Raw genomic sequence first — 26,504 nt, 5'->3', positions numbered from 1 at the left:
CCAAAAAGATTATAAAAGAGCAAGGCTTGATGAAAAGGAAAATATTTTTCAACCAATATTATACTGGAAGGTCTAAGCCATGGTTTAAACACGAACGGCTCTCACGAGATTTTATTGTAACAATTAATCGGTGATCATTATAGCCTTAATGCGTCCCTATTTCGTGTAGGAATTATCAGTGACCCGAAATGCGACTGCGGACACAGTAGACAGGATGCTAATCATATCGTTTGGCAATGTAACCTCTTCCATTTACAGCGATCTCGGCTAATTCAACAGTTGCGTAAGATTAAGCTTCAGTTGCCCTTAAGCTTGGAAATGTTGGTTGGCCGACCCAATAATGGGGTTTGTCTCCTTATTTTTAAGTTTTTGAAAAAATGTAACCTGCGAATTCGATTTGATTTAGTGTGGACTGTATATTTGTGAATGTGGATATGTATGTATACTGTAATTTGTCTCAGTGCAGCAGAAATAGATCTCGACTGAGATTTCAAATGCTTAAATAAAAAAAAAAAACAGCTGCGTTCGCGCGGAAGGTTGCCGCAGGCCAGTGCTAGTGGTTCTCACGCAGCATGAAAAATTCTACTTACCGACGTTATCGATAGCCTTAGATTTTTGTCCACTTATGGAAATGCGAACACCTTACGTTGAATAAGATTCAACCTGTCATATGAAAATCCAGAAGGGCATATCAAAACTCGCCCGACGAGTTTTTCACAGAGAAAGGGTGAATGCCAGTTTAAATACACAATGTTGTGAACAAAAATCACCCACACGCGATTATACACGCCCCACGATTGTCCACAGTGCCCGCAAGTGTCCACAAATAATCCTTTCAAGCACTAACCACTATGCAATTAAATAAACACGCACCGCGATTATGTTATTTGTGAGTGTCTATGTGTACATGCACCACGATTTTTGTTCACAACATTGTGTATTGGAACTGGCATTCACCCTTTCTCTGTGAAAATCTCGTCGGGCGAGTTTTGATATGCCCTTCTGGATTTTCATATGACAGGTTGAATCTTATTCAACGTAAGGTGTTCGCATTTCCATAAGTGGACAAAAATCTAAGGCTATCGATAACGTCGGTAAGTAGAATTTTTCATGCTACGTGAGAACCACTAGCACTGGCCTGCCGCAACATTCCGCGCGAACGCAGCTGTACCCGATTAACAAAAAAAACACAAGAAATTTGGGAACAAATGTCTTTATTTTTCAACATAATCTCCTTTTAGCTGGGTTCACTATGCCCAGTGGTGTTCAATACCTACGATACCCTGTTTATAGTGAGAACCATCGAGCTCCTTAAAATAGCCATTAGCCGCAGACTCCACCTCTTCATTATTGGAAAATCTTTTACCACCGAGCCATTTTTTCAACTTTGGAAAGAGAAAATAATCCGAGTAGGCTAATTCTGGCGAATAGGGTGCGTGAGGGAGCAATACGAACTTTAACTCCTGGATTTTAGTCATCGCGATAACGGATGTTGTGAACTAGTGCATTGTCTTTGTTAGCGTCAAAATGCTTTTTGAAGCTAAGACATGTGTCGGGGTCGAACACGTGTCTCAGAGATCACTTGGTGTAAGGAATAGCCTTAGAAAATTAGGGACGATGGCCGATGCAGTTAGGATCGGTGACACCTAAGAATCGCGGATGTTATGATTACGAATCGATAACTAAGGGTCCGATTGCCAACCGCCGAATTAGACGCGTGTGACCGATGGCCTAAAGTCATGACACGTGTACTGAGATAAGGATGTTCGAGAAGGATCTGGCCACAGAGTGGGGAAGATCTTGTATCTTCTGGTAGGAGGACCATGATGAACCCCATGGTACTTACCCCAGAACCTTTATCGATAATGCATCTTCCAAGAGTTTTTCTAACGTCAGAAGTGGGATAAAAGACCGCGAAGTTAGAACACATATTAGCCGTTGTATTCTTTGATCGCTCGAATTCGAAAGAATGAATAGTGAATAAGGTGAAGTCGCTGAGCCGACTTTGGAAAATTTGTTCCGTCGGTTTCTGGAAACTGTCGCGGTGGTCGGTAGCTTCTTCGGCGCCGCCGACGCCTAATTGTTTCGTTGAGGCAGTACCCGATTTCAGTGGTCCGCGAAAAAGTGGTATAGGGAATGGGAAGGCAATCCACGAACGTGGCAACAATTTCGCGAGGATCTTTGCTCCGTGTTCGTCTCCGAGGATCGCCTTTGTAAACGTTTGACGCGCGCAGTTTCGTATACGAATGATTCGGCGAGTTCGTATACTGAATACGCGCTTACTAAATTAAAATATTATAGACAAACGCAAATAGCATTTAAGCCGCATGAACTAATTAGTTTAGTTATTGGTCATGTGATGGACGCAAGTGTGCGACAATCCTTGATGAATGCCCTATACACCTCTATTGCTGATTTGCTTAGCGGTATCGGCAATTTTGTGAAAGTGCCGAAAAAGGACACTGAACGCGATCGCAATCTAATACACAATCGTAGAAGACAAGTGCGCGAATACAAGAGACGCTCGAGTAATCGTGTAGTGTCGACGCGACCGCGAAATTGCCCCCGAAAGCGTTGTTACGAGTGTAACGAAACGGGACACATAGAAAGGGAGTGCCCAAAGAAAAGAAAAAACATTCATGAGCTGTCTCGGGAAACGGCGAAAAGGTTCTCGACTGGTCCTGTGTGTTCCTTCTGTTTCAAGCGAGGGCACGAGGAGAGCCAGTGTTGGACGAAACAACGTGCAATACGATCTGACCCGTCTCGGAAAAACGCGAACGCTGACTCAAAAAAAATTAGAGGCGAATGCTGCACACATTAAAGAACTGGGACTGACCCCCATATTGCTCCGCGATCTGTTGGTGCAGTCTTTGTTAGATTCAGGCGGATTGCTCTATGGTTCGCGAGAAAATCGCGAAGCAGGCAAATTGCAAAATTTTGCCGCATTTTACAAGTGTGCGTGGTCTCGGAGGAGGCCTCGTGTCTGTCATCGGCCGTACTGCTGTAACCATTCAGACCGAGGACGCAGCTGCTGAGGTTGATTTTCTGGTGGTGTCTGACTCAGCTATGGTGTATGATGTGATCATCAGGGAGGACATCCTAAATTATGAAAACCTCTGTGTGAAGAAGGTCAACGGGAAGAAGAGGTTGCTACACTTTCCGTCGGAACCGGTAGCCGAAGAAAAGAAGGAGCCTGTAAGGTACAACATGATCGAGAACCTGTCACTTGAGATTAGTCAGCCCGTTGGGAGCCTGTTGTACAAATATAAACAGATGGTTGGGGAAGGGTATCAACTTCGAACCGTAAGTACTGGAGAATTAAAAATCACATTGAAAGAGGATAAAACGGTGAGATACCAGCCCTATCGTTTATCGTTGTCACAACGAGCGGAAGTACGCAAAATTATTGACGAATTGTTAATCAACGGTTTAATTCGCGAAAGTGTTTCGCCGTTCGCGAGTCCCATTATTTTAGTTTCCAAATCGAATGGCGATACTTGAATGTGTGTAGATTATCGCGGGCTGAACAAGATCACTATTAAAGACAGATATCCGTTGCCCTTAATAGACGACCAATTAGACCGATTGGGACGAGGACAATACTTTACCACGCTGGATATGGCTTCTGAGTTTCAACAGATACCAATAGCGGACGATTCCATACAGAAAACTGCCTTTGTTACGCCGGATGGACAGTATGAGTATTTGCGAATACCATTCGGGCTTGCAAACTCTCATGCAGTTTTCCAGCGTGCGATAAATGCAGCCTTAGAGCACCTTAGATTTACCATAGCGATCGTATATTTAGATGATGTAATAATACCCTCGTAACGATAGAGGAAAGATTAAAGAATTTAGAATCCGTGTTGCACGCTTTAGATGCTGCTGGAGTTGGAGCGGAGAGACCGTAGCGAGCAGACGTGTTTCGTGTCGCGCTCTCAGAGTAAACACACTTCGATTAAAAGTGTTTATTAGTACGGACAAGTGATAAAGTGAAATAATTTCTCAAGTGGCATTATTGAATTTGATGTTTCGGACTGCAATTGCAGTCTGGAAGAAAATCTCTAAAAAATAATAAGTCGGTATTATGGCTTCTGAAAACATGGGTTATAACACCACAGAAAACCCAAGTCCAATTCAACCATCCGTAATGCAATCCTACGCTAAGGTGACAGCACACAGTTCGCAGCCAAGAAAGGACCGGGCTATAATAATGGATTCAATCGAAGGCATTACTAATGATGACTATATAGATGGTCTGGAAAAAATAATGGACGTCTAAAACATCATGTTTATATCGAAAATCTCAGGAAGTAGAGTATGTGCTTTTTTATCCAGTAGATCCCTAGTAGAAAATTTAACAAACAAATCAGTGCAAGTAAAGGACCACTCATTAATAACACTGTTCAACACGAATTTTGTTTTTCCGTACCCACTAGGTGATTCTTGTAGAGCTTTGTACCCTAAACACGAATCTGGAAACGGAATTGCTGTATCACCCTCAGTTTTCGAAAAACACGAGTTTTTGTGAAAACGTACAATTTTGGGTAAAAACGAGGTATTCCGCGAAAATTAAAAACATCAGACAGTTCCAATTAATCTTAAAAGATAGCGGAGAAATTCCTGAATATGCTAACATCGATAGTTATAATATGTTGTGCTTTTGAACGGTTGTAAATGATCGCCAAAGTTTGAAAAAGTGTTGAAGTACATACTTTATACACAATACTTTTGCATATTTACGAAAAGTTGTTTACCTGACACGAAATCTATACACAGGATCTGATTCTGCAGACATTTCTGAAGAAGAAACTGACCAACAGAAGTGTAAAAGCTGTTCTCAATTGTCACAGGTCGAGAAAATGTGTATTGGCAACGCGTGCACGGCGTTTTACCGCCACGCGGCCATCGCTAGCCTACCTCGGCTCGGCAGTGCCGTAGCTACGCATAATGGATGCGACACCGATAATATCTTAGGCTCCTAATTCCTGTATATGTTTATCATTTTTGATTTTTTAATCTGTTTGTGGATTTGTACAAAACATTTCTCGATCATTTCCATTTCTAAACAATTTCGATGTTCATTGTATATATATGAATGGTTTTTTAAATATAAAGCCGTAAAAAAATAAACAGCATTTTATTGTTGGGTTGCCTCACAGAATAGGAATAATATTCCTAAGAGCGAAGTGTGAATAGCAAGGATTTACTCCAGATCTTTCTTAGAAAAGCGTACATGTTCGAGTGATTCCATTGATAAGTTTACATGGATTTTGAAAATATAATTCAGTGATTAGTATCATAGAGTATACAAATATATTAAGCAATAAAAGTTACAAAAAAAAATCAAACATACTATATACAGAGTGCATACCCTATTGCACCATTATACCAGTTTCGCTTGTAGGTAGTTACGGCACTGCCGCGCCGAGATAAGCGAGCGATGGCCGCGTGGCGGTCAAACGTCGTGCACGCGTTGCAAATACACATTTTCTCGACCTGTGACAATTGAGAACAGCTTTTACACTTCTGTTGGTCAGTTTCTTCTTCAGAAATGTCTGCAGAATCAGATCCTGTGTATAGATTTCGTGTCAGGTAAACAACTTTTCGTAAATATGCAAAAGTATTGTGTATAAAGTATGTACTTCGACACTTTTTCAAACTTTGGTGATCATTTACAACCGTTCAAAAGCACAACATATTATAACTATCGATGTTAGCATATTCAGGAATCTCTCCTCTATCTTTTAAGATTAATTGGAACTGTCTGATGTTTTTAATTTTCGCGGAATACCTCGTTTTTACCCAAAATTGTACGTTTTCACAAAAACTCGTTTTTTCGAAAACTGAGGGTGATACAGCAATTCCATTTTCAGATTCGTGTTTAGGGTACAACGCTCTACAAGAATCACCTAGTGGATAGTGAAAAACAGAAAAAAAAATTGAATTTGTAGAACAGTGTAATTAGACCCCTAATGGAAAAAAGTAAGAGAGTTGTCATCTCCAATGTAATGTGCCCGATCATACCACACGAAGTTATAGTCGACATGATAAAAAGTAAAGGCATAAGATTGGCTTCCCAAATGAATTATATCAGAGCAGGGTTAAACAAACCTGGTCGCACACATATCCTTTCATTTCGTCGCCAAGTATATATTAAAGAAGAAGACGAACATCTTTTCCCTGATTCAATACAAACAGCCTACCACAACACAGCATACTGGGTCCACTTGAGCACGGACTCAACGTGCTGCTTCATATGTAAACAGAACGGGCACGTTGCAAAGTCATGCTTGAAACAAATGCAGGGAAGAACAGCAGAAGCCGAAAAACGCAGTTCGACAACAAAGATAATATTGACGACGTACCGGGTGTTCCATCATTTACACACGACATCAGTAACGAGAAAAAAAGGTACTAAAAGACCTGTTTCATCATCCGCATCATCTGGGGGCCTCTATGAAAATCAATACCTCAAAATAAATGAATGCATAGTCCGAACCTCTGACGAAACAAGCTCATACTCTCCCCTATCACCGACGAAGAACGACAAATTAAAAAAACCGAGCACCAAAAAAACCAAACTTACTGGCGGAGATTCCTCAGAAAACAGTAGCAAAGACAGATGAAATTCTATCGCCAATTAAAGACATCTTAGAATACTCTCCTGACCCTTTTGTTCTGAACTACACCCAATTTAAAAGGTTTCTGAGAAAATTGCGAGGACAACACAACTCATTACAGGTTGCTACGGAATTTACCAATAACATAGGTGGTTTAATTGAAATGATCGACATTGTTTACCCACACATTGAGGATCGAAACCTGAAAGCAAGATGCACAAGAATTAGAAAGAAACTTCTACTACTACCTTTAATATAAGAACACACTATCAACTTGATCATGTCCACTTATCATCACAAGGACTTGAAGATACTGTTTTAGAGCTCAAGAAGCATCATAAGAAGGAGAGAAGAACTTCCCCATATCCTCATCAATCTAGACATCCTGGTATGTGTAGAATCTTGGTTCTCAGAAGAAACACGAACGGTTAAGGAATTTCACTTCGCTGACTTCAGGACCTTCAGGAAAGATCGTCTGCACTCCAGAGGGGGTGGTATTCTTATTCTAATTCGCAACAACTTAGCTTACATGGAACTTCAAAATCTAAAGTGTCCTGATCAATCAGTAGAACTAGCTGACATAAAAATTACTAACGTAAACCCCCCAACCGATATACTCGTATGTTACAGAGCTCCCCATGTAACACTCTCACAACCTCAGAGAGACGAAATCTTCAGCCAGGTCGATAAAAGCCAATATGCAATACTGATTCGACGTCCATCATACAAGTTGGAATTGCAAAACCAATGATACTAACGGCGGAAGACTTCTCAATAGTTATATCAAATCAGATTTATTTCTTCATAATTCAAAATCTACTGCCTATGTTCAATATCATAACGATATTAAGTCCAATTTTGATCTTATATTCTCATCAGGAAATATAGCTTACAAGATCAATGTAGAAGTAAACGATGAAACTTGGGGCTCCGATCATTCCCCATATTTATAACAATATCCACAAAAAAGGTATATATCACAAGAAATTCTTTAGATTAAAATCATTAAAAACCAATTGGGAAAAAGTAATTATTAACTTAGAAGAAAATTACGATCGATTTTTGGCAACGGACTATGACCTTCTAACCGCTAGTGGTAAATATTTCATTTTTACTAATATACTAACAAATGCTGTAATAGCTAACACACCAAAAAAAAGAATCGTTAATGATAAAATACATCGAAATCCGGTACCATGATAGGATTCGGAGTGCGATAAGGTCAAAAGACTTAGAAAAGCAGCTTTTAAAAAATGATAATTTTCTAAAAACTGTAGTGACTACATAGAATGTAAGAAATTTTCGGCTCTAGCTAGAAAAACTTTCAAAAAAAAGAAGAAAGACAATTTTAGAGACTTTGCAAAGAACATTAACTTTCGCACCAGCAAAAGGTATGTTTGGAACCGTAGCAAAATCCTAAAGAATAAATGGATCAAAATAACACCTTGTCACTCTTCCGAAAATCACCAGTCTGAAATCAAAATTAGGGAAGCTTTAGACAAAATTAGTCCATCATGAGTCTCTGATGATCCAGATTGGTTGCCTACTTGTAAGGACAATCAATTTCTCGACACACTCTTTGACTTTGCTGAGTTTAACATCGCTCTCAGGAAAAGAAACACTCGCTCAGCTCCAGGCACAGATGGTTTAGATTACGAAATCCTTCAAAAGTTACCAATCAAATATAAATTAATTCTTCTAGACATATATAATGAAATGTATACAATAGGCAGCTTTCCAGCACAATGGAAGGAATCATATATCCACTTCATAGGAAAAACGGACGGCAAAAGTGTGAGACCTATCTCCTTGTCATCCTGCCTATGCAAACTTTTTGAATCAATGGTAAAACGTAAATTGGATTGGTGGGTGGAGCGGACTAACATTCTTCCTAAATCTCAAACGGGGTTTCACCAAGGACAATCCACTATAGACAATCTGACTAACATTACCTTAAGCATCGAAGAATCCATTAATAATAAAAAGAATCTTTTAGCTGCATTTTTAGATGTCAGCAGCGCATTCGATAACGTCAATACAAAAATTCTTTTGCAAAAATTGGCAATGATTGATTGTCCATTAAGTATGATTAAATTTATTAAATTCATAACCTTTGAGAGGGTAGTATATACTGAACTCACAGATAATCAGGCTAGGAAAGTGTTCAAGGGCGTTCCTCAAGGCGGAGTCCTTAGCCCTCTTTTATACAATATGTCTCCAATGTAGCTGATAATTTACCTAAGAGTGTCACAGTCTCTCAATTTGCAGATAACATCGCAATTTATTGCAACAGATCCACAGAAAACAATAATAAAAGCTTATTAGAAAAAACGATCTCGCTAATCGATAACAACCTACATAATTTAGCTTTAGAACTCTCCCCTCATAAAACTGTGTTTATACATTTCAACAGACTTAATATCTAGTCAGGTCAAACAGAAATAAAGGTTAAAAATACAATAATTAAATCAAGCGAATATGTACGCTTCTTAGGGATAATCTTTGACTACAAATTGTCATTTAAAAATCAAATGGATCAAATACAAAAAAAATGCACAAGAGCTATGAACACAGTAAAATTTCTTCGAGGTACGTGGTAGGGATCAAATCCAGAAACCTTAATAGTACTTTACAAAAGTTTCGTTCGCTCAATACTGGACTACGGCTGCTTTGTATATTTTCCTACACAACAGAATCAAATAAAAAAGCTAGAAAAATTCAATACACGGCAATAAAACTTGCTCTTGGATACAGAATTAGCACACCTACCAACATTCTTCAATCGGAATCCAAACTGCAACTTATACAAGAATGTTCGAGATCCCTATGCACGAATTACCTGAATATGGTCTATTCGAATCCAAATTCTTTAGTTTATATAACTATTTCTCGCCTCCAAAAGATTATGGAGAACAGGTACAGCAAACGTAAAAACAGTAACAGGCTTCTTTACCAGTGCATAAAAGACACTAAAAACTCAATCAGTCATATTTACTCCACCAATAACCACAATAACGATGTTCAAGAATACTATTCTTTTGTTAGCAATATTTATATTAACACAGAATTTGGTACGTTATTAAAGTATGTAGAAAATCCCAATTTATTAATTGAAAATTTAATTAAAGAAGAAAAATCGTATGCTCTGTACACGGACGGCAGCAAGTCAAAGAACTCAGTTTCCGTAGGAAGCGCGTGTGTCTGCAGTGGCTTAGACAAGACCGTAGTAAGAAGTATAACTAAAAACGCATCAATCTTCACTGCAGAATCTATAGCCCTTAACAACGCCGTAAAGATAGCTTTAAATCAGCCTAATCAGAATTTTCTCATTTTTACTGATTCTCTTAGTTCACTACTCTCCTTGGAACATACCAGCACAAACATAAAAATGAATCCCTATATCCTCGAAATAAGAAAAAATGTTTTTAAATTCGCCTCCGAAACCACAAACAGTAGTAAAATTAAATTCTACTGGGTACCGGCTCACATAGGTATTCTGGGCAACGAGAATGCAGACAAATTAGCGAAAATAGCGGCAAACACGGCATCTACAGTCTCCCTCAAAATTCCCTTCACGGATCTAAGGGAATCGGCTAAATCAGCAGCAACATGAAACACATATAATATTATAGAAAAAGAAGGCTTAATTAAAGGCGTAAATTATTTCATACACTACCACAATCGAAAATCAAAACCGTGGTACAGTAACAACAATCTCCAACGTGAAATTATATCGACGATAAACAGATGCAGACCAGGACACTATAATCTTGCCTGCTCTCTCGCTCAGATTGGCGTAATAAATGATCCACAATGTCAATGCGGCTATGAAACTCAGGACATTGCCCATGTACTATGGCAAAGTCCCACATTTGAAGAACACAGATCAAAGTTTATCAAACATTTGCAAAAACTACATCTTTATCTTCCGCTCTCATGTAATATTTTACTCTTCAGACCTACGTCTGAGATATGTAAATTGACCTACTCGTTTCTGAATTACTGTGAGTTAAAGATTTAAGAAAAGAGTTCATCTTTAAACTGTTTGTTTAGCAAGCATACGAATGTTTATAATTTTTTATTGTATTATGTGAAGTATTATAATGTATTGAAACGTTTGTACAGCACTGCAAAATAATCTCTTTCTTGAGATTCAAATTGCATTAATATAAAAAAAAGACGCTGCTGGTTTTCCTTTAAATGTAAAAAAGTGTAAATCTTTCCAGAATACAATTGAGTATTTAGGCCGAGAAGTATCCGCAAAAGGTACCCGTCCAGGGAAACGTAAAGTTAACGCATTGTTAGAATCACCTATTTCCACAGACGTAAAGAAAGTTAGGCAGTTTATGGACCTTGCGAGTTACTTCTGGGTTCCCGAGTTTGCAGTACGGACAGCATGTATAACCAAATTAACCAAAAATGATGTTCCGTGGTCATGGGGTAATGAGCAAAATGTAGCACGGCAATATATATTAGACCATCTCATATCTCAACCATTATTAATAATTTTTAATCCGAGTAGAGAGACCGAACTGCACACAGACGCTTGCTCGATTGGTTATGGAGGGATTCTATTTCAGAGAATTGACCAGGAATTACATGTTATTTCGTATTTTAGCCGCCGTACAACGAAAGAAGAATCAAAGTATCATTCATATGAGTTAGAAACTTTGGCAGTTGTAAATCCCTTAAATACTTTCGAGTGTATCTTCTTGGGATTCATTTCAAAATTGTTACAGATTGTAATACTTTAAAAGCGATGAAAGATAAAAAGAATATTTTACCTCGCATTGCTTGTTGGTGAGTATATTTATAAGCTTTTGAATTTGATATAGAATATCGAAAGGGAAAGGGAGCATGTTGACTTTCCCAGTCGAAATCCACCTACCTAAGTATCAACATGTAAATGTGTCGCAAATAGATAAAAATGTAATCTCCACGGATTCTTGGATGAGAATAGCACAAAAGAATGATGAGGAAACCCAAAATTTAATCAATCGAGTTGAAGCAGGAGACGCAGTTAGTAGTGATTATTGTGTATCAAATAATATTTTATGTCGGAAAATATGTAGTGATAAGGGAAATATTTTATTAAGATTTTACGTTCCCAGAGGGTATCGTATTGCACTATTGCGGCTGTATCATGATGAAAACTCTCATGTGGGTTTTGAAAAAGTATATGAGTGTATTTCTCGGAAGTTTTGGTTTCCGCGGATGCGCTCATTTGTGGGAAAATATGTAAAGCATTGCTTGACTTGTGTCGTCTCCAAGCGTCATGCTGGACCACAGCAAGGTTTGCTGCATTCTATACAAAAAAGACCGATACCATTTGACACAATACATTGTGATTGTGTTGGCCCCTTTGCGCAGACAAAAGATGGGTATCAGCATGCCTTACTAATAATTGATGCGTTCACAAAGTATTTACAATTAGTACCTTTAAAGTAATTGAGTGGTGTAGAGACATTTCAAGTTTTTAAAAAAAGATTAACGCTGTTTAGTAGACCGCAAATTTTAGTGATGGATAGGGGTACCAATTTTACTTTTAAACCATTGCAGTATTGGCTGAAAAAGCAAAATGTCGACATACATTTAATTGCAACTAGGGCTCCGCGTGCTAATGGCCAAGCTGAACGTTACGTGACAACAATCACAAAGGGTCTAGCCGAATAAGCATGGTAAAAGTGCCCCCAAACCAAACTGAACGGGGTTAATACCACTCGGTAGGTGGTTCGAAGAAAACCCTTTTCACAAAGTTTCAACCCGGTATCTCTACTACAGGGGTAATTACGGGGTGAAAATCATTTTTTGGTTTATCCTTAATATCTCCAGTTCTGCTCAATTAAGCATTATGAAAAAAATCATGGTTATTTTACCGACTGATGTACATATTCGAGAATTTTTTCAGAATTTTTGGATGCAAATTCGATTTTTAAAAAATTCGAAAATATTTTAACCGTCGATTTTTTGTAGAAGTTATCAAGTGACCACATTTGTTTTCATACTGTATAAAGCTCTCAAAAGAATTAGTAATCTCTAATTTTTTCAGATTTTTCGAAGGGGTGAAACGTAGTAAAAAAATTAAAAAATGATTAAAAAATGGCGAAAAAGCTTTATATTGTCTTAATTACTTACGTGACCATGTTCATATTTTTGCAGCTATAACGTAATATTGTGACTATTGATGCGTAATCTTTTCAGATTTTTTGGAAAAGTGCGTTATTGTTAAAAAATTATGAATTCATATTTCCTAATTTTTCATACGGAAAAAGGCCACACATGCTTTTAAAATAGATGTAATTAAAATATATTTGTTTATATACTTTGTTAACTGGTCGCTATATGTAGTTTCAAATATGTACGTGTGGTACTGGACTCCTGTTGATTAGAACCGCTATGGCGCGGCGCCGCGCAGCGCGACGCGCTGATCATTTTGGTAAAGCATGCGCGACATTGCCACCATTTTGTCTGAATCTGAATAATGTTAAGTCCTGATAAATAGGAAGATGAGGATGAGACTAATTCAAATAATATTATAAATATAACACTTTATTATATTAAAAAGCACATAGACGCACACAGCGTGGTTACAACGCATATTTATATATGTATGTATATGTTAGAAGTTTTGCCTTTGACGGTTTTGGGGTAAGTCCTGTGCCGTTCCTCATAGATTTATATAATTATAATATATTATATACATTATTATATGTGAAAGTGTGTTAGTGGCAGTGTATTATATTAACGTTTAAATGTATACAAAAACAGCAACATGAATACGAAGCATATACGATGTATTAAATGCAATGCTGCATTGTTTAAATTATGCAGCCGAAAGAAGAAAAGTAATACAACAACCGAAGCTAATCAGTGGTCACAAATATTAGGAAAAGTAGTTGTTGTTGGTGACGTACTGTGCAATAAATGTCGAATGATCATATATCGAAGAACAAGAAATGTGTCCCCCGAAGAACAAGATACAGCAGTTCCTAGTACTTCTCACTATCAACCGTCTTCTGAAGTTCCGTCATTTCAAGAATCTCCTCAACATCCATCTTTACATGAAGAAACGAATACCTCGAATAATACTTCATCCCCATCTGATCTATCAGTTTCATCAAGAGAAGATCCGACATATGTTACTCATGCAGGCAATACAACAGGAGAAACTGAATGCATTGAAATGCCATTCCCGAGGGTTATTGCAACACATAAATATTGCTTCATATGTGGCGCTGCGACAAACGTCATCAATGTACCACATGAAACGAGGAAACAGGTGTTTATCTCAAGGCGAATATATATACCAAAAGGTAATCGGTGTTGTTCTACCCATTTAATAAAAAAGCGTTTGTATCGAGAAGATATGATGAATTTACGAATCCATTCGAATTCCGCACTAATTGACGTTGATGAAATAAAAAATTATTTCGATTATCTTTCGGCAAATTGTGATTCAACCCTTCAGAATAAAATAGGTGATTTTACGTTGTCGGATGAACGCCTTCAGGTTTTAACCGGATTAACTTGGGAAAATCTCATACAATTAAAAGACATGATCGGGACAGAAAAAGATGCCGCTGTGCAAACCGTTCACAATTTGCACAACAAGTGGATATATTGTTGAGATATTAGGACCATTCTACGCCACGCAAAATGACGCCGAGATCATGAAGATTGCCATGGAAGATAGGAATGGTCTACAATCATTAATGAAGAAAGGAGATATATGCATTGTCGATCGAGGTTTCCGGGACGTGAAGACACGGCTAGAAGAGGAAGGCTTCAGAGTACTAATGCCAGCTCTGAAAGGGAAGCGGCATCAACTAACCACTGCAGAAGCTAATTATTCAAGATTAGTCACAAAAGTGCGTTGGGTCGTTGAAGCTATCCATAGCATAATAGGGCAGAAATATCGCCTGCTGCATCACCAACTGGATAATAAATTACTTCCAGCAGTCAAATCATACTGCCGCATTGCCTGTTTCCTGCAAAATATGTTTGGCAAAAGATTACATTCCGATGTAGGGTGCACTGAAGAAATAGTAAGAAGATTTTCAGAAAGAAAGGACGAAGAAAATTCACTAGGTATGGAAGTACAATCGCAAAACTTAAACAGACGAAAAGCTGCATTCAAGAAAATAACAATAAACGATTTACTCGACTTCCCAGAAATGATCGAACAAGATTTGAAAATATTTTTGACAGGATCGTATCAATTTTCCCAAGCAATATCCTATCTTGCCGAAATAATGAATGAGCAAAACGAAATAAATCTTTGTTATCTAAAACAAAACGAAAATATAGTTCAGTTCAAAGTGCAATCACGACATATTAATAAAAAACTGTACAAGTGCTACATAGACTACACATCAAATTTAACGGGCTACTCGGGAATTAGACGATATTTCTGTGAATGTGCAAGTGGTAACAGGACAATTGGATGCTGCTCCCATATAGCTGCGATAATTTATTATCTATCGCATGCCAGATATGCTTCAAAAATAATAAAACCTGCAGAAATACTGAGTAAATTATTTGAAAGTGAAAAAGTAAATCCTGTAATAAATGATGACAGCGATGAAGATTGAAGAACAAACCAAGTTATTAATGCTGCCAATAAAAATAATAGCAGGTAAACCTTGTTTAGATTATTTATTTTAATTAAAGCAAAAATATTTATGGAATATTTAAAAAACTTCATGTACATAATATATATTATATATATTATAATATTAATTTTATATGTTATACACATGCGGATGCTGTACCAAAATCGCGCCGCGCGGCACCGCCAAACACTCAATTGAAACATCCTCACGACGCTGTTTTTGTTTCATCTTGCGCACAGCTTTCTCATATCCAAATTTTCAGTCGATGTGTGTTCATATCGAATACCGTTTTGTGGATTTTCTCCACGATTTCCGGTATGGTCACTTCATTTGGTCGACCACTGCGGTGTTCGTCTTGGCAGCTCGTACGACCTCGTTTAAATTATGCCACCCAATATTTTATTGTTGTAAATGAAGGAGCAGACTCCTCTAGAGTAGAATCTAGCTCAATTTTGATATTGGTTGGACTGAGACCTTTCAAATGAAATTATTGAATCACATAACGATGATCAATTTTATCCATGTTTACAAATTCACTGAGAGCATTCACTATTAACGGCTATCAAACAAATACTAGACAATGTAGCGTCTTCAAACTTGAAACTTAAGCTTTGTAAGGTTGGTACTTTCGACCATAGTCATTTGTTTTAAACAATAACCGCCATCTACACCTCAGACCGGGTATTTCTGGCACCACCCTCGTATATATATATTCTCATACTCCATTTTCGTCATTATAATAAACATGCATATAATATTGTAACACGAGTATTTCTGCTAAAAAAATGTTCGAATTTTTTTTTCATTATTGTTGAGCGCGAAATCGACTTCTCTTTCAATTCGCGCTCAAAACGAGGTTCATGGTAAGGAACATTTTTTCTTCAATTTTCACATCTGCACACCAGCCCTATACCATGAGCCCCCCTAACTGCACATTTGGGGAAAGTTGACTTAATCGTCGACAAACAGCGACAACTTTCCCCAGCGTCCTCAAGCGATGTCTTCATTTCGACGTGACACGCACCCCCTTCCAAGGGAATCGTTGTAAGGGTGCTTGGAAGGGAGGAGACGGCGTCGGAGCATTCTTCAAATCAGTTCGTTACAAGAGTCGAACCAAACAGCATTATCGCTTCTTTCTTACAATCTCATATATCAAACATTATCGTCAACCATCATTTATTATTCATAATTGTGTGCAAATAAAGATCAGAAAACTCAATCTCAAAAAACTCACTATCCTCCATCCGGAATATTAATTTATTTCGGAAAGATGCGAGCCCGACGTTGGATTGTAATTGGATCCATCGGATACTGCGAGCCGCAACAATTATAATACTTTCTTTATATCTTACATAGGTCGGAAAGTAAAAATGCTGGGGAAATCGAGACTTGGAATCGAATGCCGATTGTCGCGAAATCGAATTTCAGCTATTATAAGAGCAAGAAGGTAAGACTCACACTTGCGCGAAGTGCCAAGCTCACGTACACGTGGCTCTTGCGGTAGGATATGCCTACTATTCCCACCACTCCGTTAGACGCTAAGGAAGTTTGTCGTTTCTGGTGTCGACGTCGATGCACTCAATTATGCCAAACCTGGCCACACTGTCTCGGAGTCCTCCGACGACGAACCACTTGATCTTTATAAGAACACTTCGATTTTGTCTGAACAATAAACCGACAGTCCTTCTCAGGGTTAACTTTTGTGTACCGAAAAGATACCTCCAGTGAACCTCGCAACTCTCCTTCCCGGTATTGTCAAAAATATCCTTTTCGTTGTTATTAAAATATCATAATATGATATAATATCCTCTACCCCCACCCTCCTACAAATTCAAATTTTCGATTTGGCTAAGAAAAGTTACATTTTTTATTCTTGTCAACATACTCTTCGCGATGAGTGTAATTATGATAAAAATGTAGTACTGGATTTAGATTTCTACGTAAACCAAATTTTGAGAATTGTAATGAACTAGAGAAACCGATTAAATAGCCAGTAAATATTGTATATCGATATTTTCACATAGCAACATGAAAGTCATACCAGTATTTCTGTATTTCGATTTCTATAAGGGTTATGGAAGTATAAAAGTGGTAAATACCGGTATTTCGCATTTCAGTACATGTCCCTGCCGATAAGAGGGTGAGGAACAATGACAAGAGTATCACCTCGTTGCTCATGGCTCGCTCGATATAAATAATTCGAAAAACTGGTAGGAATAACTTTCTAACACAAATAAATCGCGACAATCTGACAGGATATATTGTAATGAAATTATCTTCAGTAATATTGATACAAAGTGAAAACTTACCCCTGAGATAGATTGGGTTGTTGAGGAAGACTCTCGGCCACAAAATCTACATTTTTGTAAATATTATCTTTCTTTGTTGCTTCACCAAGTTTAACGGTTTCAGACTTGGTAAGCTTTTTAGCAAAGTTTTCCTAAATTTTTGAAAAGAAAAATTATATACTTTTATAAAACTACAAAAGAAATTTTATGCAAACACAAAGAGTACTTTAATAATTCTCAATAATCTTATTATTTAAGATATGGTATTTTCTATATTGAATTCTTACTTGATAATAATGATCCTTGTAATTATTCTCTAATTTGATTGGATCCTTCAATTTGACGATAGCTATATTGGGTGATTCTAAACTATCACCTTCCATGCTATCCAATGTAACATTATCGTAAGTCTCGGATGTTTCATTTCTCTTCGAAGACATATAATACGTTGTTTGTGCACTTTCTGATGCTACAATGATGAACAAGAGTGCACTATGACAAACAGAAATAAACAATTTTAAAATCTTATAAAAGTATGAATTTTATTTAAAATATTAATTTGAATAAAAATATAATAATCATACAATTTCATACTGCTGTGGTTATATTTAACCATACATACTATGATTACATTTAAAGATGATATAACTGATTTTATTCAAAATATAGTATTTATTCGAATCAACGAAAAAATTTAACGTATAGAAGATGTTTTTGAGTGGACAGTCCTCGCTTTTTTCTTATCGAAAACGGAATGAAAGTGAATCTGATAAACTGAAAAAGCAAATGAGAAACATATCAAGAAGTTTACCAGAGTATCGTATACAGGGTGTTCGGCCACCCCTGGGAAGAATTTTAATGAAAGATTCTAGAGGCCAAAATAAGACGAAAATCAAGAATAGCAATTTGTTCTCGACAGCCTTAGATTTTTGTCCACTTATGGAAATGCGAACACCTTACGTTGAATAAGATTCAACCTGTCTTATGAAAATCCAGAAGGGCATATTAAAACTCGCCCGACGAGATTTTCACACAGAGAAGAGATACGTACGTGCCTGTGGCAGCGTGTGTGTAAGCGTTGAATCGTCGATTGTTTATTGTTTCTATAGATACATCGAGGCGGCCGGCAATGGATGCGTATAACGGGTGTGCTTAAAAACACGATTTGAGTAGTCGTCAGGCAGCCGGTATAAAAAAATCTAGCCCAGACCTAACCCAAACCTAACTATTCTACCTATTAACTAATATAATGAATTAGGTCTGGGTTAGATTTTCTTATACCGGCCGCCGTAAGGTGGTCGGCCACACGATTCATTTTCTATTTCAATTTTTTTAATTGATATTATCAGAAGTGGGAAAGATTTCAGCCATTATTTCGAAAAATTTCATTATTCGATCATTAAAATCATATTGTCGATGGAAGAAGAATTCAGCTAAATAGCCTACATAATGTATTTGGCGAGTTCGATACTTCGGAATATTCAAACCTTTGACAGCAATGCGTTTAATAACGATACCAATGCAGAACTAGATTTAGCTTGACACACTGTACATTATTTGTCATCGATTGTCATGCCGATTAATACAAACAAGAGAAAAAATCGACGATCGTGGACTGACGCATACAGAGCCACAGACATGTACATATAGACAGAATTAGTTGTAAAGTAGTAGCAATCTTTTTAAAGAAAAATCTCGAAAACTAAGGCCGAGCAGCGGTTATATGAATAGGAAAAAATTGTTCAAAATCTTGATTTCTACAACATATTCAAAAATCATCGAAATCGGTGAGACTCCACCTTTTTTAAATAATTACCAAAAACTTCGAAATTTTTTTTTCATTATAATACTTTCCATATACCTTTTTTTCATTATGGATACTTTGCTTATGTGCGCCTACATAGGTTGGAAAGTAAAAATGCTGGGACAGTCGAGACTTCGAATCGTATGCCGATTATCGCGAAATCGTATTTCAGCTGTTACAAGAGCAAGAAGGAAAGGCTCACACGCGCATTCTTTATCGATTTCCCGAAGTTGTGCAAAGTGCCGAGCTTACGTATACGTGGCTCGTGCGGTAGTATATGCCTGCTGTCCCCACTAGAGATGGCGTGCAAAATCACTAACAGTGATTTATCACAGTGATCACAAAATCACGATCACGCTCGTAATTGAACTCCATTCACGACCGTGATCCAAAAGATGGCGTTTTAGTAGCAGTTTACGTTAATTGTGATCGTGTGTGTTAGTAACTCCCCTCAGTGGAAATTCAAAGAATTACAAATGCGCCAAATTTAATGTAGTCTAAACAATGAAAAAGGCTGCTTAATTACATGTTTTGTATATTTCAAATGTCAAATTGTTTCAGACGATTATTTAAATAAATGATAAGTTTGTTGCCACTAAGAAGAAGTAGGTGTAAAACACTCGCTTTAAAAATAAGAAAAATATAAAATCATCAACAATTAAAATTCTTAGGTTCATTTATATGAAAACCTTTTGTATATATTTATATTATAAAGAAATAAGTTAAAATTTAAAATTACGAACAGGTTAGTTTTGCGTATACATTACTTTGTTGAAAAATTTCACGAACATTTATGAAACGAACGTTGAAACAATGAGAAATAAAACTTATACTTACATCTATTTATCACTCTTAATTTTTCCTTTTCTTTCTCCTAATAAGAAAATTATGTTAACATTGCTTTTAGACTAAATTATAATATAATACATATACAGTCTAAAGACATAATTCGTGAAAAGTGAAAAAAATGCTCCCCAACAATCAAAAGCGATCACGAAGAATCACGAATCACTGTGAAAAATCACCATGATTGGAAATGAACATGATTGAATCACGACTGATTCAAAAATAGCAGTTCACGCCATCTCTAATCCCCACCACTCTAAACGCTAAGGAAGTTCGTCGTTACTAATATCGACGTTGATGCACTCAATTATGTCAGATCTGGCCACACTGGTCCCATGTCACAGGGCCGCGGGTGCTGGTGACCAGGCGCCTGCAGTTGAATGGGAATCCGGTGAGAGGAGTGCCTCCCATCGGGAGGGGCCTGAACAGGCGCAGCGGGGGACTCTGTGATGGCTCGCTAGAATTCCCGATCCCCCGCCAGGCGCCTGAGGATGATCACCGTGGGGTTTTAGCCGGTAAGAGTCCGGCCCTCCCTTCAGGTGGGTTCGGGGGTCTGCATGAGGATTTCCCCACGTCCAAAAAAAGAAAAAAAAAGACGAATCTGATGCGAAATCAGGGAGCTGTTGGATGCGGACGAACCTGATGCGTAATCAGGGAGCCGCTAGGATGCTAATAGATTGCGTGAACGAACTCGATACAAAATCGAAGAGCCACTAGGTTATAAGAATTTGTATTTGGATATTCCGATAGTTCGGGACAATCTGTTGTAAGATCAAGAAACCGCAGGAAATGTTAGTTGGCCTCGTAACTTTAAATTATTAAATATATATTAATAAAGTTATATTATTGTGGGAACGTTTAACTATACAGTATTTTCTCTATAGAAGCGACGCTCTCGGGGCTCAACGCTCGGCTATAGCGTGGACGAGAAACGATTCTTGATACTTTGTTGACGCCTACTGGGGGCGGCGAATGTTCAATCGGATTTAAATCCGGCGATTGACGAGGGGTTGGCAATGTATAGGGTGTATTAAAAACGATCCATTGGCGGACAATATAAGCAGTATGCTTGGGATCATGATCTTGTTGAAAATAGTAGTTTTCCCCAAGATTTAATTTTTCCACACTTTTTTTTAACTTTTCTTTCAAAATATTTAAATATACAAATTTATCCATAATACCGTCTATAAAAACTAGTTCTCCAAGTCCGGTGGAATTCATACAACCCCATACTAATACACTACCACACCCGTGTTTAACAGTTGAAACTATGTTATGCGAATCCAACTCGGTATTACGCTTTCACCATATTCTTATTTGACCATCAGATTTAAAAATATTAAATTTACTTTCGTCAGAGAAGAATACTCTATCCCAAAATTCTAAATTTTTGTGTACATACATTTCTGCAAACTCTAATCTGTTTTTTCGATTCATTTTGTTGATCAATGGTTTTCTTCTAGCCACTCTTGAATCGAACCCGGTACTTTTAAAAACTCTCCGGATAGTTATAGGATGTACATCTACCTTATTTTCACTTTTCATTTGTGCCGCTATTTCTGTAGAGGCAACTTTAGGATTTTTTTTTACAATCTTGGTAATGTTTCGTTTATCTCGTTCTGATAATTTCTATGGACAACCACTTCGCTGAAGATTTTTTACATTTTGTTCGCCAGGAAACCGTTTAATGATATTTCTTACGGTGAAACGACTTCTATTTACTATTTTAGCTATCGTAGAATATGAATTTCCCTCTTTTGATAATTTTAATATAATTTTTCTCTCTGAAATTGTTGTTTCTCGTGCTTTTCGATACATTGTTGTGTTATTCACTTTATTACAGGCAAACTTAGTAAGAAATAACAAATGAATATCAAATTGAATCTCGGGACTTCCCTAGATACAACAGTCATGCCAATATTATAAATATTTACATAAGTGTTTCATAGAAATATTAAATTTACAAGTGTGCCAATACTTTTGTTTCGTCGAAAACTGTCCTCTGTGTATTTGTTCCTATTTTTCATTATTACAAGTCTACTTAACCGCTTTGTTTCGCGAGATACTTAAAGTTCAAACCTCAAACTTATATTTTATACCAAAAATAAAGAAGACATTGTGCTTTATTCCCAGCTACATAACATTTTATTTGAAAATACGCTCTGTGCCAATACTTTTGTTCGGCACTGTATGTATAGAGAAAATACTGTAATCGCTTTATGTAATGATGGATTTAAGAAATTGAGTAACTCTGTTTAATAATGAACACTAGATATATTCATATTAAAGAAACAAGTTATACATATACAAATGTTCAGTGTAAATTATGCCGGGTTAAAAGAAAATTCGAATTACTTAAATAATTGTGCAGTGTTGACGCACTGGTGATGCGGGGGTAAGAACGATTGAAAATAATGGCCATAATAGAATTTATATCGACTCGCGGATTCTATATGGTTAAATATGATACGACAGGGAACTTTAGCCCGATCTCACGAGTTGCAACCTACTATCAGAACCGTGGACAGCGAAACGAGCGACGTGATGTTAACTCTAAACGTAACTGTACGATTCTGATCCCCCAAGTAGCAAAATCGCTGCGTTCATATACCCACAAATCTATGGGGATGAGTTCAGATGTACGTTGGAAATTACCATATTTGGTAATCTTCGAGTTAGTTACCGAGCAGCTGCATCTCGTAGGAACTGACTTTACATTCCAAAGGGTAGAAAATGTAGCAGGACATTTTCCTAATGCACGTAATGGAAGAGGAAAAATTAGGGGAAAATGTTCAGCATATGTAACACAGTTTATGATCTCTACGTCGCTATGGTTATTTTCTAGTAATTTGCAGATAGTAATATTTATATCACAATTTCATATCTTATTCAATCAACAAAACGCATGATAGTGTAATTGTATATTGTGAATATAAGAAACATGCTGTCCAGACTCAAGCTCTCTATAAGGACCCTAATTAAAAACAGTACTTTAATTAAAGAATAATTATTCTAAATATCTTCAATTGTTTTTACAAAACTAAAAGTGTGCAAAAGAAAAAGCATAGAAGAAGTAAACTTCAAACAAATATTGAGAATTAAATAAACACTTTGGTAGATCCCAACATTAGTACACAAAAGATCAACCAACAAATGAGTATTAGTCAAACTAGTGTCTATGAGATTTGCAATAATCTTATTAATAGATACACAACATAGATGTTTATGTGATATAAATATACAATCTAATTAATACAGTCTGTGTAAATTACATATATTATGAACTAACAGTAAGCAGATGAAGACAGTATACTATAAACTGCAAAATATTGTTGAATATTGGAAAGTTTGAAAGAATAAATACTTTGAGAGAAGAAAGATATTCAAACCAATAAATTGCAGAATAATCACTAGAAGTGTTAAAGTTACTAACAATTTGTTTAAAAATGCTGAAAATTAGAGGAATAAATACAAATGAAGAAAAATAAGAATTATAACAAAGAAGAAAAGAAAATTAATTTTATATAACATTTCAAACTTGACAGTTGTTATGAACATGGTAACACAGACATAGCATTCACATATGTTATTATTTCCCATCATCTATTTTTAGGTGGCAATTTTACATACCTACTTAGTTCATTAGTTCATGGTTTTTTCAAAAGACATTGATTTATGTTTAAGTAGATACTTCTTTATAATTTTCACAACATCTACTTTATATGCAGCTTTTGCGGGATTTATAAAGAGACTGAAATGGTTACATAATTGTGTTGTATGCATATAATAATTAACTTTTTATGTATATAAATAATTTATAAACTATGCCCATTTTTTAAAAATTGAAGTTTTTTAACCCTCAGAAGAGTACATACAACACTGTACACTATTCAGTTTTCACTGTGGATTGAACGCAATACCTACAACCAAGGCTGAGGTCACATGAGTGATGCGTTGCCATTGCGTTTCTATGTATTTCCTTGTTTTGCAATTAAAACAAGGAAGATCGACAAGATTGGCGTTTCTATGTCTGTCTTGATTGTTTTCAATTGCAAGACAGGGAAACACATAGAAATGCAATGACAATGCACTGCTCATGTGACTCTAGACAATACTCTCAGCATATATACTAAAAGTATGGTTTTATAAAAGAAATATTGAAGACCTCACTTGACCTGTTTCTCTCGATTTTAATATTATTGACAAATACATGGGGAAGACTTTATAGAACACTTTTGATAGAAGGCAATATATAAATTATTCCAACCTCACCACTATTATAAAGACACCATAGATGAGTATCAGAAAAACAAATTTACATTCCCTATACAATTTAGTCTCTGTTGAATTTTTAAAGTTATAAAGAAGAAAGATAAATGTTAACAGTATTAATACAAAGAAGAATTCAAATTGTGAGTATATTTTTAGTTATTTGTTAGAGTAGTTTTTATCTTTCATGTATATATTTAGAATTTATGAAAACCAGGCAATACTATTCAAATGAACAATACATAGCATCGCGGGAGTAAAAATTTATGGTACGTTTTAATACACAACATAAATATTGTATAATACAATTTTTTTCTAAATATTCTTATTACAATATAATTTTATAAATGAAAATATTGAAAATAGTAATCAAGAATTTGGAATAATCTATTACTAAATACTATTATTAATATACAAATTATAAACAAAAACTAAGTCAATTGAAAATGCATAGTTAGTAGCACAGATTTGGTTTTATCAAACAAAAGTTATAAATCCCTGGTTTCAATTACATGTTTATTATTATTATTTAATTTATATTTGTTAACATTTCTTCTATGGGATTATCATACTGCAACTTTATTTCATTTTTACACAAATATTTTAAACATAAATGTGATTGCGAAGAAAAATATCATTTATTAAATAAAAATTGAATATTAATACAATTGATCTAGCTGTAGATTATAATAAGCCAATTTCAATATTAATACCAAGTCAAATTTAATTAATTTCTTTTACACAACTAACTTTAATGACCAAATATAATTTCAAGAATTCTGATTGTCATTGTTGTTTCAGTTCCAATCACAATCTGAAACGCAATCAAAATATCAATAATATACAGAATTATTAAAATTATATTTGTGCATACAAATTAATCATGTGAAAGCGATTAATTATGTTTCAAATGACACCTATTTTAACACTAATTTATTAAAAAATATAGCTTGATCTCAACTATTTACAATATTAATTCATAACCTTAAAATATTTTTATCAAAATAATGCATGAGTTATTGTTTTAGAATGAATAAAAAAATTTCATGAAACTCATTTTGAACCTCAAAATAATAAATATAAGCTTTAATTAATTTTATGCTAATGTTAAAATATCAAATATACTGAAAACTATTAACGTTTCGAATATTCAAAATACCAAATATACAGAACATTTAATAGTAACTTTATACTTTCCCTTATTTAGATATGTTTAAATAAAATACTAATTTAATAAAGTACTACACTAACACTTAAAATTAAGCACATGGCACTCTTCAATCATTTACACGTGTATAAATTGTTAATAAAAGATAAAGAAAACAAAAGTACTTGCCTGGAAGCAACCGATATAAAAAGTAATGTCCAATACACACACGTTATGCAAATCCTCATTTTTTATAAGTCTCACATTACTAATCACATTAAAAATTTTGCTGTCAGCAAGTATTTTTATGAATATTCGATAATATCATTACTTTACTACCATATCATTGTGGTTGCCGCCAACACTACCGCTATTATCACCACCTCTACTACCATCACTATCGCCACCTCAGACATTATAGCACTAAAAATCTGATGTCGTATAATTAAATGTCTTTACTATTGAAAAAAATTAATTATTAATGGAATCATAATAAGATCATTTATTACCATGCCAGGGCAATAATATCCCTACATGAAATTCTTTTTAACCAGTAACATAATCTCGTATAAGGAAACCACATTTTGCTCAGAATACACATTTTGCACTGGGAACCATTTAACTGTCACGAAAACAGCTGATTATACTGACGCATGCGCTGTAACATTGCTAATTGGTTATTTGACTAACGATTTTCCATAATACAATTACAATTAATAACTGATACATAGTAAATATTGCACATCGTACAATTTGTAGACTTGAGAATATTTTGACAATGGATTGATTATTAATTAAATAAAGTCTGATTTCAATTTTCGAAGAAACAGAAAAATGAAAACACCGTATGCTTTTCGCCGGAATATTTTTAAAACTAATTGTATACAAAAGCATTTAAATACTCATCAACTTTAG

At 35.8% G+C, this 26,504-nt stretch overlaps 1 protein-coding gene across 4 annotated transcripts in view; it reads right to left on the bottom strand.

The window, feature by feature from the left end:
• LOC122404019 (SUN domain-containing ossification factor) overlaps positions 1-26,212 on the bottom strand; it is a 158,455-nt gene extending 132,243 nt beyond the window's left edge. For all 4 annotated transcript variants that reach the window (XR_006259670.1, XM_043407869.1, XM_043407868.1 and 1 more), the window contains exons 1-4: positions 26,099-26,212; positions 25,779-26,020; positions 17,811-18,015; positions 17,545-17,675 (exon numbers count right to left, since the gene is read on the bottom strand). Coding sequence is in view for 3 of the 4 variants with exons in the window: in XM_043407869.1 (XP_043263804.1) it covers positions 17,545-17,675; positions 17,811-18,015; positions 25,779-25,837 (395 nt within the window). In the remaining variant the exon portion in view is untranslated. The remainder of the gene's footprint in view (positions 1-17,544; positions 17,676-17,810; positions 18,016-25,778; positions 26,021-26,098) is intronic.
• Between the last annotated feature and the right edge of the window lie 292 nt (positions 26,213-26,504).

The sequence above is a fragment of the Colletes gigas genome, unplaced genomic scaffold (genome assembly GCF_013123115.1).
Source record: "Colletes gigas isolate AHSC1104 unplaced genomic scaffold, ASM1312311v1 Colletes_gigas_Sc00093, whole genome shotgun sequence".
Classification (NCBI taxonomy): domain Eukaryota; kingdom Metazoa; phylum Arthropoda; class Insecta; order Hymenoptera; family Colletidae; genus Colletes; species Colletes gigas.
This window is presented reverse-complemented; position numbering and strand designations above follow the sequence as displayed.